The 14,788-nt window shown below is 51.7% G+C and overlaps 8 protein-coding genes across 8 annotated transcripts; 5 read left to right on the top strand and 3 right to left on the bottom strand.

Moving 5' to 3' along the window:
• Nucleotides 1-125: 125 nt before the first annotated feature.
• dscA (ubiquitin-protein ligase dscA) lies at nt 126-2,543 on the top strand (the record flags this gene model as incomplete). The annotated part of the gene is made up of 1 exon (XM_056624106.1): nt 126-2,543. One exon carries the CDS (start codon nt 126-128, stop codon nt 2,541-2,543), a length of 2,418 nt encoding a protein of 805 aa, XP_056469094.1.
• A 305-nt stretch (nt 2,544-2,848) lies between these two features.
• On the bottom strand, nt 2,849-3,079 carry N7532_011614 (uncharacterized protein; the record flags this gene model as incomplete). The annotated part of the gene is made up of 1 exon (XM_056624105.1): nt 2,849-3,079. The coding sequence occupies one exon, from the start codon at nt 3,077-3,079 to the stop codon at nt 2,849-2,851; it is 231 nt and encodes a 76-aa protein (XP_056469093.1).
• A 340-nt stretch (nt 3,080-3,419) lies between these two features.
• Nucleotides 3,420-4,077, top strand: N7532_011613 (uncharacterized protein; the record flags this gene model as incomplete). The annotated part of the gene is made up of 2 exons (XM_056624104.1): nt 3,420-3,633; nt 3,755-4,077. 2 exons carry the CDS (start codon nt 3,420-3,422, stop codon nt 4,075-4,077), a joined length of 537 nt encoding a protein of 178 aa, XP_056469092.1.
• Nucleotides 4,078-4,786: 709 nt separating this feature from the next.
• N7532_011612 (glycine decarboxylase subunit H) lies at nt 4,787-5,560 on the bottom strand (the record flags this gene model as incomplete). Its single annotated transcript, XM_056624103.1, has 3 exons — nt 4,787-5,100; nt 5,207-5,269; nt 5,425-5,560. The coding sequence occupies 3 exons, from the start codon at nt 5,558-5,560 to the stop codon at nt 4,787-4,789; spliced, it is 513 nt and encodes a 170-aa protein (XP_056469091.1).
• A 233-nt stretch (nt 5,561-5,793) lies between these two features.
• Nucleotides 5,794-6,311, top strand: N7532_011611 (mitochondrial 37S ribosomal protein bS6m; the record flags this gene model as incomplete). The annotated part of the gene is made up of 3 exons (XM_056624102.1): nt 5,794-5,817; nt 5,893-5,924; nt 5,987-6,311. 3 exons carry the CDS (start codon nt 5,794-5,796, stop codon nt 6,309-6,311), a joined length of 381 nt encoding a protein of 126 aa, XP_056469090.1.
• Nucleotides 6,312-6,711: 400 nt separating this feature from the next.
• N7532_011610 (acyl-CoA thioesterase) lies at nt 6,712-7,881 on the top strand (the record flags this gene model as incomplete). The annotated part of the gene is made up of 2 exons (XM_056624101.1): nt 6,712-6,975; nt 7,036-7,881. The coding sequence occupies 2 exons, from the start codon at nt 6,712-6,714 to the stop codon at nt 7,879-7,881; spliced, it is 1,110 nt and encodes a 369-aa protein (XP_056469089.1).
• Nucleotides 7,882-9,520: 1,639 nt separating this feature from the next.
• Nucleotides 9,521-10,960, top strand: N7532_011609 (uncharacterized protein; the record flags this gene model as incomplete). Its single annotated transcript, XM_056624100.1, has 3 exons — nt 9,521-9,531; nt 9,674-9,799; nt 9,853-10,960. The coding sequence occupies 3 exons, from the start codon at nt 9,521-9,523 to the stop codon at nt 10,958-10,960; spliced, it is 1,245 nt and encodes a 414-aa protein (XP_056469088.1).
• A 1,176-nt stretch (nt 10,961-12,136) lies between these two features.
• N7532_011608 (chitin synthase export chaperone) lies at nt 12,137-13,271 on the bottom strand (the record flags this gene model as incomplete). Its single annotated transcript, XM_056624099.1, has 3 exons — nt 12,137-12,322; nt 12,381-12,952; nt 13,034-13,271. 3 exons carry the CDS (start codon nt 13,269-13,271, stop codon nt 12,137-12,139), a joined length of 996 nt encoding a protein of 331 aa, XP_056469087.1.
• Nucleotides 13,272-14,788: the final 1,517 nt, after the last annotated feature.

The raw sequence follows: 14,788 nt of genomic DNA, 5'->3' as shown, positions 1-14,788 counted from the left end.
TTCATTGTTCTCTCTTCGTGATTGCGTGGTACTTTAAAAGTCACGCCGTGCCCACCTCGCTTGCCTGTGCCCCTGCAATGCTCACCATCTCTTCCTAAGGAGGCCGATGCCCACCCCCGGCGTCCATGGATAACCGCGGTTCCTTTTTCTTCTTCCTGCTGATCTTCTACCTCCTTCTCAGCTCGCAGTCGCGTCCTCCACTGATCGATGAGGATCGGCAGCGACAGAGGGAGCTCGATCGAGAGCGGCATGCGATCCGGTTACTGAACGAGTCGTATTATGGGGACTTTGATCCAGTGGCGGATCATTGGCTTCCTATCTCGGGACTACGGAAGAACGATACCTATGCTTGGGAGCTGTTTTCGAACGTTCAAAGCCGTGTTCGCAATCAACTTCAGTCCGTGTTATCCAATGCCGGTCTCGAGCCTTCAATCGGCCGGATCGATTCCAACGCATCTTCTCCGTTGAATCTTACCAGGTTGTTTCTCCCGGTATACCGCAATACCACGGGCAAGCTACGCGGAGAATGGGTCCGTCGCACAGATTTACAGCGCACCACACCTCTGAACATAACCGCCATCGCGCAAGAACACGAATACTTCACTCATGAATTCAGCTCGAATATCACGGGGAGCGGGGGCACATTCCATTTCGATCTAGAGGAAGGTTCCGGCGAGGAGATCCGCGTTGGAGATGGTCTTGCTCGCGAAATTAGAGCGAGCTTGACGGTTGAGAGTGAGGACTCCTGGGGTAGCACCTGGTATGCCTCACTGTTTGGTGTACACTTCCCGGAATCAGGTGGGATTATTTTGAGTACATCGAGCGAGAAGTTTGGTGGCATATTCTCTTTGCCGCACTTTGCTCTCTCTGCGGATACTTATGAGCTGTCCCATCGGCTTTTGCTCCAGTCACTCTCCGATACCATGTCGGAGAAGGAAGATCGCCCTCCGACACTCTTTCCGTGGTCGTCACTTGCAGGTACCGAGCAAATGGAGTTTCCTGCGCCAAAATGCGAGCACATTATCTTCTTGCAACAGCATCCTGTGACAGTCGATGATACTGTTGCAGATCGGCTGCTCTTGGAGCGGATCGAGAGGGAACTAAGGTATCCCACGGGAGCACCTATTCCAAAGCCCCCTCTTATGAAAATGTCTGCCGTGATCTTCTCTCCGGATTGTGGATATATCCTCGAAACAAAGGGCGCACCCGAATTTCCGCCCTCGGATGCGCTGTATTTATGCGGGCCAAAGTACGAGGAATACAGTAAATATGCTTCTCGCCTCGTTTTTGTCGTGTCCGGGGTCTTTGTCGCACAAATCAGTCTGCTGCTACGTCAGATCAAAGAAGCATCGACACCTTCCACACGAAGCCGGGTTAGCTTTTATACCATTGCATTAATGGCGTTTGGAGATGCTTTCATTCTCACATTCATCCTCTGGGAGCTCTATGCAGCTGTTTCCTACTTGGTTTTGGCAACAGCTTGCTTCTTGGTCTTCCTCTCTGTCAGTTACATCGGGATGAAGTTCATGATGGAGATCTGGGCTGTCCAGGAGCCGGAGCGCCGTGAAGAAGATCGACCATCCAATCCACCGGCCCCTACAACACGCCCTGGAACTCTTCCACCTCCTGCGACTGCCGCGGTGCGGGACTCCAGTGCAACACCCATCATATTGACGCCGGACCAAGACCCCACTGACGATGATATGGAACCGGAGCCGGCGCCTGCCAATCGAACCACTCCGCCTTCACCTAGACAGATGCGTGCAGATGTGGGTGCTATGTATGCCCGATTCTATCTCGCGTTGTTTGGGATGCTCATTCTGTCGATTTGGGCTTTCCTTCTACCCAGGCGTCTAGGGGATATTTATGCCCGGCTTTTGGCATCGGTCTACCTCTCATTCTGGGTCCCGCAAATTTACCGCAACGTGATGCGTAATTGCCGTAAGGCTCTGCGATGGGATTTCGTTGTCGGTCAGAGTATTCTCCGCCTGTTCCCTTTCCTCTACTTCCTCACGGCTAGTGAAAATGTGCTTTTTATCCGGCCTGACTGGACCACCGCATTTTCGATGGCTGGATGGATGTGGATTCAAGCTTGGGTGCTTGCTAGTCAAGACATCCTGGGCCCGCGCTTCTTTGTTCCACGGGGATGGGCGCCACCCGCATATGATTACCATCCAATCTTGCGAGATCATGCTAGTCCCGATGATGATCTCGAGGCAGGCGGCGTTCTGTCTATCGAATCACTTCGAGCTGACAAGCAGGATCTGGTCGATGCCAAGGATGAGGATAAGCAACGATCCAAGGATCGCAAGCGGGTGATGTTCGACTGTGCCATTTGCATGCAGGATATCGAGGTCCCCGTGCTTCCCGCGCTTACTTCTGCCGGCGGAAGTAGCGTGACTGACGGGGCTACGAGCCTCTTGAGTCGTCGCGCATACATGGTAACTCCTTGTCGACATATCTTCCACACTGCCTGCTTGGAGAGTTGGATGAGGCTCCGTCTGCAGTGTCCGATTTGCCGTGAATCCATTCCCCCTGTGTAGAACTCAGTCGATATCATTAAATGTCGATACCCCTTCCTGAATATGTACCATAGGCAATAAACTGAACGAATTTTATGCCATGTCAGTCCAACCAAACTCCATTCCTCACTCTGTATTGCATAACGACCAAGGTTCCCATGCAATTCAGTCTCATGACGTCGCCAGACTGCACCTCTGTTGCTTGCTCGAAACTTCGGGCGAACACTGGAGAATTGATACTGACAAGGTGGTGTGAGACATGAGGATATTCCCTTTCGAGTTGGTTTCACACCAGTTCAAGCTCTCTGTATACTGCATCTTCCGCCCTATACCTTGTCGGAGTTAGGGAGGTACAATTTTAGGTAGGAATAGTCAGGACTGGCTTTCGCTTGCTCCGCGCGGTCCGTGCCGGCATCAGCCCAAGGCTTGTCAGGTGCCCCGAGGAGTTCGCCCGATTTGCGTTCGGCTAAGCACTTCTGCTCTTCAACCCCATGTTTCGCCACTCGTTTCTGCAGCTTAGCTCCTCGTTCTCGTACGGAGCGGCACTCGGCTCGCATGGAAAATCGGAGCGACTGCGCCACGCCACACTCATTGCGGTGCTGGACTGGTGAGGGTTCTCCCGGAAGCTCGGGGAGAGTTACTCGCTATCGAGCTAACTTGTCGATCTGCATCAATTCCTGATATTGGTCTATGCCGCCAAGGCGCGCATGTCTCAGAGCCTTTCGAGAGCATGGGCATGCAAACCGGATATTTCTCAGATATAAAATACACGATGTTACCTACCCAATGCTTCTATCTCCATCAATATCCTCAACGAATTCTATATAATAGCACAGCGTCTTCTTCTCATCTTTCTCAGTATAAGACAAAGCCTATCTCCGCACACCTTCCGCTACCATGAAGACTATCGCCATCGTGTCTTCCCTGCTGCTCCTTGGAGCGGCTGCTGCCCAGGAGATTCAGTCGAAGCCCTTCCACCTCGTTCTCCAGTCTGCCAACAATACATACAATGGCCAGAAGCTCGCCGCCTGTCACTCCGGTGCCGCCATTGAGTCGCTCTGTCTGGCCGGCAACACCGGCTCTGAGATCTACCTCAACACCACGAAGGACAGTCTCCCATCAAGGGCATGAAGCCTTCCGGAACACTCGTTTGGAACCTGCCCATTGGCGGAGATGGTACGTATTGTTCATGACGTTTCTGCTAGAAGCATTATCTCTAACACTTGCGATAGAGTCTTTTGTTGAGTCTGAGCCCATGAGCTTCTATGTCGACCCGTCTACCAACCTGGCCATGCCCATGTTCCAGCCTTCTTATGACCAGCAACAGGTTATGTTCGACAAGGAGGATCTGATGGGAATCTACAGCTACCTTGGCGACACCATCACTCCTCCCACGGATGACAAGGTCAGGGTTCTGAAGAACTGGTACCTTTGCGAGACCAATTATTCCGCCTATACCTACCGCACCTTGGCCTGGGTTCTGGGTAACGGCAAGGCCAAGCCTCAGAACCCCAGCTGCGTCAAGGTCCAGGTACATCGCAGGTTTGTCCAGTAATTGCGCTGAGCCGGAGTTGACTAGTGAGAGGGGGGTAATAACGGTGCATCGCCAGGTTACTTTGAGGATATCATGGCATGTTGGGCCGAGATGACTGTATATGATTCCTACAACACAATATTGCATTAATATGACATACTATTCGCATTTGCATCATCATACTATTGATCTGAATTGACCAAGAAATATCCAGAGCCAAATTAGTCTAATTCTATACAAGCTAGAAAGCACGAACGTGAGCCCTATCAAGCAAAGCTCACCTAGGTAATCCCAACTGGCATTCTAGTGTTGCATGCTCAGAATTATAGTACATCTATTCAAATTCCTAATCTAGTAGTATCGTGGTTGAATTAGTCTGAATGAGTTCGTTCCATTCCACTGAGCTTTTTGCGATCAATTGATGTCAGGTGCAAGAATCAAACAGGATGGTCGAGAATTCTGGCTGATTCTATACCTTGTATAAACCACCAACGGCGCACTCGCAGTCTAGTCTAGGTTGTTGTAACTTTTGGATCGCTGAACGCAGGGCAGAGCCGTGGAGGGCCCAGCCCATTTCTATGCATTTTTGTTGAAAACATCTCTCTGTTAGGTCCGATATAATATCACAGGGCAGCGTTAGAAATTAAAAATAACGAGCATCCGCTTATCAAGACGAGTCGTCCTGTCTCTAAATCCAATATAACATATATCATCTACCAAGACTTTGTATTTAAGCATCAATGGTCTCCTTGTAGGCAGCCTCGTCCAGCAGCGACTCGAGCTCGGCCGGGTCAGCGACCTCGATCTCAGCAATCCAGCCCTCGCCCTCGGGGCTGGCGTTGATGGTCTTGGCGTTGTCCTCCAGAACGGCGTTGCCGCGAATGACCTTTCCGGCGACTGGGGAGAGCACATCGGAGGCGGACTTGACGGACTCGACAGCACCAACGGGCTCGCCAGCACCAACCTCAAGCTCCGCCTCAGGGAGCTCGACGAAGACGACGTCACCCAGGGAGTTGGCGGCGTACGCGGTGATACCAATCTTGGCTGTAGGAGTGTTCATGGTCAGCGACGCTGTCGGGCTGGTTTACATGTCGGCAACGGGCCCGAATTCCCTGATATTAAGAATTGCCCGGGATATGTGATAACTCACCAGTCTTGCTGCCATCGGCGAGCTCAATCCATTCGTGCGACTCGGTGAACTTCTTCAACTGAGCTGTGGTTTCCAATGATGACGTCGTTAGTAACTAATCGCCGCAACAACCTCTGAGGAAGCTCAATTAAGCCATCGCAACACGGGCGCATGCCCAATTCCACCTTGCGATGTCTCCGAGGACCCCTTTGGCCAGGTTGGAGGGCAAGATCACTCACACAGAGGGCTCTGGGAGAAGCCCCGGGTTCCCCGCGGGAAGCGGAAAGCAGGCGCAGTGCAGCAAGCAGGGGAGGAAGGCTTCTGGGCAAGAGCCCGGCAAGCAAAGGGGCGGATAGTGCGAGCAATGGAGGCCATTGTGTAAGATATGTGAAGAGGATTGAAGAGTTGAGAGGTGGAGGGGAGAAGTTGAGAGTTTAAGAAGGGAAGAGCACGGCGGGTCATGGTTCCCCGGCGGAGTTGCTGCGCCGATAAGAGTTGGTGCCAAGACTTCGCGATAAGCTCCGACCTCGATTGTTGGATTTTGCGTCGTCACGCTTGGACTCTTTCGTCAAGTCAATATCGGGCCTCACACCCCACCCGCCGATGAAATGTTGTACGAGCTGATTGCTATTGTATGTTCCCGACCCTTTCGGAATCATTGACCGTGACTTGGGACGGATTACTGACGTGCGCGCTTCTCCTGACAGGTCCGCCCGGGCAGCCTCAACGAGGTTCGCGAGTATGTGACAAGATGAAACCACCTATATGCCTAATATGCCATCTAACTCAGCTGCCTTACAGAATTGCCCGTAATGCCGGTGCCCAGGTCATCCGTTCCGGAGGTGTCGTCCGCGGATACACCAACTGGGGCGTCTTCCGTCTGCCCAAGGTCACCACCAAGCACCAGGCTCGCTACAGCGAGGGCCACCATTTCATCATGCGATTCGACTCCTCCGGTCCCGTCCAGACTTCTATCCGCCGCACCCTCGGTCTCGATCCCCGTATGATCAACTTCTCCGTCGTCAAGCTGGGCGACAAGCTCGAGGAAATTAAGGATGTCGAGGGCCACGTTCAATGGAACAAAATCCGGAATATCGTCGATTCCCTTCCGCCGGCATCGAACTGAAGAAGAAGAATTATTCGACTAGGCTGTTGTCATCATATTTTTGGGAATCGGGGCTGATCTTTAGCATTATATTGTTTCGTTTTTTTTTCTTTCTTGTATCATTATGGCATGGGAAATTGGGCATGACCACCCAGCACTGTCAGCACGACCGGCGCAACTTGTATCAAACTACAATACCAATCTACGTTCACCCGCTCAACCTTAGTTTCCGAATTTGATAATGCCTCGCCTCTGACTTGTCCAATGGAAAGGGGGTAGCCACGTGACTCCCCCGCGGATACCGAGGTTCCCCAGTTCCCCGTTCCTGCCCCATGTTTTCAAAGTCCATACTTTTTCGTCGCTAGCGACTCTTCAAAAGCGTGAATGAATTCCGACTTGGGTACTTCGTCCAGCTTGCAACATGTCATCCCCGCGCGAACCGTCAGACCTTGATCCGGATGAGCTAACTTCCCCGCTGTCATTCGTGGAGTTGATGGGCTTGGAACGACTGGAGGACGCGACGGAGTCCCACGCGAGTACTCTTGAGCCAGAAAAATTTGAGAGGTTCCGCTCGTTAGCAGCCCCTTTTCCTCCGGGCGAGGGAACGCGTTCATTCGGAGGACATGTGTATGCCCAGTCCGCATACGCGGCTTCGAAGACTGTTGGGAAAGGCTTTGTGATTCATGTAAGTATCACTCCTTCTGGTTGGAATCCGAGAGGCTCGTAGAACTGATTCCGGGCGTAGGATATGACCGGTACTTTTATACTGGCTGGCCGGCTTGATATCCCGTATATATACACTGTCCGGCATGTTCGAGATGGCTTCGTGTACTGTACAAGGACAGTTGATGCCCGGCAGGATGGTAAAATCATGTTCTCTTGCCTCTGCTCGTTTAAGCGCGATGAGAATCAGCGAACATTTCATCATCAACCTCTCCCTGTCCAGGAGAGGTTTCAATCGGTGCTGGCGGGGAAACGACCTGAGGATCAGCCCGTCAGCCCTAGTGTTGATGCGGACTGGTGGATTGACACTGTCCAACAAGGGAATATCGTTGAGCGCGAGTTTCCCGGTCTTGATGTTCGGAAAATAGACATGAAGGACTATAACAAGACTCGGTCTATCCAAGAGCGACCCGAGAGCTATCGTCAGTTGACCCAGTACCGTTTGAAGGGACTACCGGAAGAAGACCCGAAAGCAACACTCGCTCAGATTAAAGAGAGGCACCTGACCGGGGAGTATGATAATCTATATGCTTGTGCGCATATGTACTCCAGTGATAAGAACTCTCTCCTTTTGATCCCACGTTCACTTGGTATCAAGCACTGGGCAGAAATGGCGAGCCTTACCTTGACGGTCATCATTCACCAGCATAGCGAGGCATTGAGAATGATTGATTGGGATGAGACATCTAGCCAGGACTCCAGCCCCTCTATGAGATGGTTTATACAGGAGGGTTGGACACCCCAATCGGCAGAGAACAGAGCTGTGCATGAAAGTCATCTTTGGGCTCCAGACGGCACGCTGATTGCGACTTCAATACAGGACAGCATGCTCCGGCTGCGAAAACTTGGTCGCTCCGGGAATTTGTGAGTTGCTCTTTTGTATATATTTGGCAGCTTGCCTCATTCGTATAGATTTAGATTCAGATTCGGTTTTTATAGACAGAAATCCCTCATAATTGGGAGCATGGACATTGTGTTTGTTCGATTTCGTCACGTTTATACCGTTGCAGTATTGCTAGGATCTCGACCGTCTAGTGATGGAAATATATTATTGCACACGTTGCACCAGTATGTACTTCCATGCTGCTTCTACGACGGGTGCTCAAATATGGGACGAATGCAATTGTAGCTTTGGATCGCATCCACGCATCAGAATTTTCACACACAAATTGATGAAAAATAGGAATGAGAGCGAGCACCTCGAGATTACAAGAAAATAGGTCAAAAAATGGCAAAAAAAGTTATGACAAGAGTGGGATTCGAACCCACGCCCCCTTGCGGAGATCAGGAAATTGATGTTAAGGTAGACCTTAACCTGACGCCTTGGACCAACTCGGCCATCTTGCCAGTGCTTATTAATTTTCGGATTTTGTGCCATAGAATTCACTATGAAATTGTTATGAAGCTGATCAGTACAAGGAGCAATCGAACGCCCGAATCTACTACAGGCCAGCAACAAAGATGTGTACTGTAATATCACTTTTCTCCGCGTCCTGCTTGGTATTGAAAAATCTCTTTATTCCCATATGAATCCATCTCCTCAGGGCCCTTATCACTAACTAGCTTGGCGACCCCAGCCACCACTAGAAAGCACCATTTGTCGCACATTTGGGCATGGTTTCAATCACATTCTCAACCACCCGTCCGGCACTCCTCGCCAAGCTGTTGCTGGAACAGCTTCCGGGCTCTGGTACTTTTATGGGTGTTAACATGTTGGTAATGAGCATTGTTTTTGATTGAACGCAACCCATTTTCAATGGGGTTCAAACCAGGCGAATAAGGTTGGTTATCCGCTCCTTCGATCCTTCCTGGACCTTCTAGTTCCGCCCGCCTACATCGTCTCACAAGTTGTGAATGGGTTTTTGATTCACACGTACCGCGCGATACGTGAATGAATTACGGACACTGGAAGGCAAGAATTGAGAAAAAGGACAACCAACATCATTCGCCTGATTTTAACACTATTTATAATGCGTGGGTTTCAATCAGATGCAATGTCTATGGCCTACAATGACCTACACTGCGACAAAAAGTTACCCGAAAGACCTTGTCAAGTCATGGATTGGACCGGTTTGACAGGGCCATGCCACTATATAGGCACGTCCTACTAAAGGAGCACACATATATAAAATTTCTGGAAACCTTCCCTGGTTGATTTGTACCAGTATTATCACAAATTTCCTGTGGCCAAAGCGCATCATATAAATGCATCTGAGACTCGAAGGCCATACTTGCCCCAGTAGGATAGTTTGAGCGGGATATACCCGGGTCACGTGCCGACATGACGTTACTATCGATAAGCAGTTAGCCATTCTGGGCGTGATTTCCAAATTAGAACGGCTCTCCTCACATGATCCAATTTTCTCCCCATCTTCCGTGCATCTCATCAAGCAGAGCGCACCCTCTTGCTCTCTGAGGCAATAGTGCCTTTCGCAGGCTTCATGGTTCATCATGGCCGGCGGCAAACCCCCCTCTGGAGCGCAAGACACTGCTATTTGTTTTCATCCATGGTTTCAAGGTACGGCTGCCAATGTACATTCCGCAGATGCTGAATGCTCTTTGCATATTCCATTCGAGGAAAGAGCCGTGGGAATACCATGACTTGAAATCGCTAACGATTGAATTATTTGGAGTTAGGGTGATGATGATACATTTGCTAGGTTTCCTGGAGACCTTCGCACGCTTCTCACATCTAGAGTCTCTGGTCTCGATGTGAAGCTGGCAATTTACCCAAAGTATGAGACCAAAGGGGATCTCAAGGAATGCGTCGCAAGACTCAGAGATTGGTAAGTATCGCTTTTCTCTTCATCAAACGTTCTGGGTCTTACACATTTTGCAGGCTACAGAACACGGTGATTGACATTGAGGTCGAAAATGGAACTCCATCGCCGACGGTTGACCCATCTGTTCATGTCTTCCTTATTGGACACTCTATGGGAGGCATACTCGCTGCCGAAGCGCTGCTGCTATTAGCCAATGAGCAACCCATTCGCCGAAAGACGGACGAGAAAGGGGAGCCAGAAGAACCGTCCATCGTCGAGCCTGGCACCTTTATGTTTCCTCATATACAAGGAGTACTTGCCTTCGACACCCCATTTCTGGGGATCGCACCCGGCGTGGTCTCATATGGAGCTGAAGAGCAATATCGCAATGCCACCACCGCTTACAATGCGTTCAATGAAGTTGCAGGGATATTTGGCTACGGGAAGAACGCTGGATCTGCAAAAGCATCCAATGCTGCCGACGCAGGCCCCGCAGCTGATACGGCAAAGACTCTTCCTCCTACCGCGGATGCTGCCGCAGCTCCTGCCTGGCAACGATGGGGAAAGTATGCCATGTATGCCGGTGCCGCCGGTGCCGTCGCCGCTGGAGGTGCGGCAGCCTTGTATTCTCAGCGACAGAACCTGTCCGCGGGCGTGAACTGGGTATCGTCGCATCTGGAGTTCGTGGGTTGTCTTGCGCGGCAATCTGATTTGCGACAGCGCCTCGAAGGGTTGAATAGAGTAGAGAGGGACCGAGACATTCGATGCGTCAACTTCTTCACCTGCCTTGGAGACGGTGCCTCCTCACTTGTGCAGAATGCACAGCCGGGTAAGACCTCATTCAGTCAAAAAATCATCCGATCAAATCACAGAACCTTCTGTACGCTCCCACCGGAGGTTGAGCATGGCGAGCAGAATGAACAAACGCGCCAGCCTGGGCTGTACTGGTCCAAAGCCACCAACAATCGGGCTTCAGATGAGATCAAGGCCCATGTCACCATGTTTCTCGCTAAAGACAACCCTGCCTACCTGACACTGGTTCGCGACGCAGGAAAAGCCATCATTGGGATGATTGATGAGGGCTGGCGATGCTCTAGATCGGGGCATGTCGATGGGGATCAGGGCACTGGCCAGCAGTCTGCGGGTGATGAATCCACGGACAGCGACATTGTGGTCATCGAGTGAAGGATTGACAGAATATACTTCCAGCCTGACCGTTAAGAGCGTTTGCAAAATGCAAAATTTTCCACCCTCTCCACACTAGTGATTTTCCTAACCTTGAAAATGTTCCGTGGAAAGATTGGAAGGTTCTTCTCCACGCTGCCAACCCCTGATCGGCACGCTCGATTTGCGATTTAGACTTTCGACCGCGTGTACCGCAATGTACGGAGTACAACCGCACGTCCTCGCTTCCGATGACAGCCCGAGAGGACTCGGCACAAAGTCAACCACCCCCCGGTAGAACTATCTAGTAAAAACCCTCGCCGGCGGGGCGCTTTGCCAACCCTCCCCCCAGTCCGCATGCATGTTCACCCGCTCCAGCGTCAGCGCCCCCTTTCCCATCGAGGAAACCAAGCCCGGAAGCCAAACTGGGCAGGGACATCAAAACGAAGGTGGACCTTAGCAGCCTTGATCGTTGCACTTGTTTCAGCCTCTGGATGCGTCGATCCTTCGAGCCGTGCGAGCGCGCGATTCCTTCACAGTGCCGCGATGCCGGATTGTTGCGTCAAGGGCAGTTACGCCGATCGAATGGAGAATAGACCCTAGATTGCTTTTCGATGCCATAGGCGATGTCTCAGTTGACGAATGCCGTGCAGCGGACACGTACCTCCCAGCAGGATTTGAGAGGGCCAGCTCGGCCGACTTGCCATGGACGAGCAACCCCGAGGGCTCGAGACTGGGTGTTTTTGCCGCAAATGATCCCGGGGAGGGGGGGGTGGGTGCGTTCAAGCCGCAGGGACGGGGCAGACCCCCCTCCCCCCCTCCCCTCTGATAATCAGCTCGAGTAGTAGTATTAGAAACAACGGCCGAGAGAATTGATGTCCAAACGACTATTATTGAATTGAACAAAGTACATACATACACAATGAAGAATCGCTGATAATGCTATTAATAATGAGGAGACGTAGCCGAAAGATCGACAGCCGGATCGGGATTTGGTTTGTCCCCATTTCGATCGCTCGGATATTGAGAAAGCACCGGCCATGATGGTGAGTTTATCATGTCATGCTGTTTCACATGCAAAAGAAGCCCATCTGATGCTGCGCCAAGGCCCCCTAAAAGTAAACTAGATGTAACAGAGAAGAGGCAAGAGTATCATCAAAGCAATGGTCACATATACAGAACTCGAACGCGAAACGACTAGTAATTGTGTTGGCCGTAAGTTGATTGCCGTTGGTGATACATGCTGCCCGCATATTCCGAGTTGTTGTCGTGGTAAACGGTCTGTCGGCGATCCTCTTCCGGAAGAAGCTCTTTGACTTCCCAGGTGTTGGGCTTCACCCCGACGGAGAATTCCAAATCCTCCTTGGTGATCGAATCCCAGAACTAGTAATTCTATTAGTACCTCGAACCTAGGCACCGCCACGGAGTTACGTTGACTTACCTTGTAGACCATCATCACCGCGAGCAGGTTGCAGAAGGTAGCGAAGAAGACACCATCCAGATAGTGCTGCACGTTGTTGCAGATGGTATCACTAAAGGCATAGAGAAGCACCTGACCGATGATGAAGACCAACACGCCAAAGCAGATGTGACCTAGGGGCCAGCGCTCATCCAGAGTATTCACAACCAGCAGGAGTTGCATGACGACATAGACAGCGACCGAGATAGCATTGAGAAGATAGAGCACCACAAACAGTCCGACCGTGTTCTCCGGCCCCAGTCCACCCCATGACTTGAAAGTCAGCAGGGAGATCACGAATGTCATAGCAAACATGATCGCCGAGGTGATTCGAATCAGCCAAACCGAAAGAGCCGTGCCATCCTCGTACAGCTGAAAGCCCACGAAGCCGTTGACCAGCAAACAGGTGCACAGAGCTGATATCAAACCGCTTTGAACTGCCACGAAGTAGGGAAATGGGCCAGATCGCGGAGGAACAACGCCTGCGTCGATAATGAGTGAGCAGATAGTGAGAGCTAGGAAGATGTAGAAGAAGGTGATGATCTCCTTGCGGCCTGTAAGTATAGAGTACCGAGTGGTTAGCGGATGTTTTCTTTTCAAACTTTTGATTCAACTTTCCACCGGGTGAGACGAACCGACAGCAGTGAACTTCGATCTGATATGTAGGATCATAATTACGGTCATAGCCAGTGCAATGATGTGCATGAACGAGGCGGCACCTTCGAAGATGATAGTATTGGCGACCTCAATGTTCCGCGCATAGCAGTTCGAGATGATCCCGGTGGACCCGGAAATGGACGACGGCGGGCCCACGAGGGAGCACAAAGGCAGCGGCACCTTTTCGCATATCGAATCGAAGTCGCCGAACCCCATGATGCCTGATGGTGATGTCGTTGAGCGGTGCGACAACAAACAGTGGGATTTCCCGTTGTGGTGGGCGGTCACAAAGCGAAAGGATGGGCGGCTGTCTCCACAACGACGGAGGGTGGAACGGTGGGGAGAGCGAGTGACGATGAGCGAGGGGCTCGAACTGGACGACCTGGAATGGGTTTCTCTCTTCCTCCCCGAACGAGCCGACTTCTGCGGTCAGTATTTTGAGCGAACGTGGTGACCAAGGCAGGGTCACTTGGTGGTCGTTGTGCATAACCAGACTCTCAATCAGCGAGGGGGCAAAGGGTCACGGGGTCGTCCAGCGGCCGGCGCTGTTTTTCCGTTCCCATTTTGGGTTTAGCCTCACATCGCAAGTCCCTTCCCCGGCTGCTGAGTCAACTAGCCACGTGATTCGGCTCCGAGCTCGGCCCGGACGATCAGCAACCGCCCACCGAGTACCATCCCACTGCGACTTTGCACGCTTTGCACCCCGACGACATAGTCGACATACTCGGATGCAGAGCCAATACTGCCCACTGGGGTGGTCTTTACCTCGGGAGTGCAGTACCTCGGCGCCGTTTGTTCTGACCGAAGGTGTGTGACCTGAGGCGGTACCCGAGGCGGAGCTACCGGCAAGTTACTTGGGACTATCTTTTTTTCTGCTGGCTCCACAATCCGATAAACTTGGGGCTTGGGACCAGAATCGCGCCGCCCCGTATCGTGCCCCGGTGCGCGCCATTGGAGCTAAACAGCCCGCGGCACCACTCGAGACAAAGACAATGGGACCACCTGCTCGTGGGCCCCGAGGCTTCTGTGGTCCCCTTCACAGGAAGATTTCGGCATGTGGATAATCCTGCGCTCAAACGTTACTGGCATGTCGCACCATCTCGTGTTGGCTCGTTTACTCGAACTTTCGATGCCCCATCCCGATGCCCATCGTGTGTTTCCTAGCGCATGAGTTGACACGTTGAAGATCCCAGCCACTGGTTAGACAAGCATCCACTTCGGCTCCAACCTCCACGACGCAACCCCAATGGTTGACGGGTCCCATCCGAACACCGAAACCCTTTCGAGTGCCGGGGGCTTTTTCGTCACGCAGTGGACCTGCCACGAAGAAACGGCCTGGTGACCAACCCCACCCAGGAAGGCGAAGGACAAGAAGGAAGAAAAAATCCCACGAGCTTCATCAGCGAGTTCAAAGACAGGATCCCCAGTGGAGAAAATTAGAATGGAGCACTTTTCTTTCCGATCTGGAGACTGGAGAGTGCCGAACAAAGCTCAAACCTGGCAAACTTTGTTTGATTCGTGGAGTCGCAGACGCGGCACAGACAAGACTTTGCCATACACAGAGATCGAAGGCCGAATTTAGTCCTGCGCCCATCAACGCTACTACCCTGAACGACCCTAATTGTCACTTGGAACGTCTGCAGTTTCTCGTCCCCCCTCCCTGCCAACATCAATTTTTTCTGCGTACCGAGTACAGGTACCATTGGTACTTTTGAATGGCTCTTTTTTTTTTT

The sequence above is a fragment of the Penicillium argentinense genome (assembly GCF_028826775.1).
Source record: "Penicillium argentinense strain IBT 30761 chromosome Unknown utg000011l_segment0_segment0, whole genome shotgun sequence".
Classification (NCBI taxonomy): Eukaryota; Fungi; Ascomycota; class Eurotiomycetes; order Eurotiales; family Aspergillaceae; genus Penicillium; species Penicillium argentinense.
Note: the sequence above shows the minus strand (reverse complement) of the source record. Positions and strands in the feature narration are given on the sequence as shown.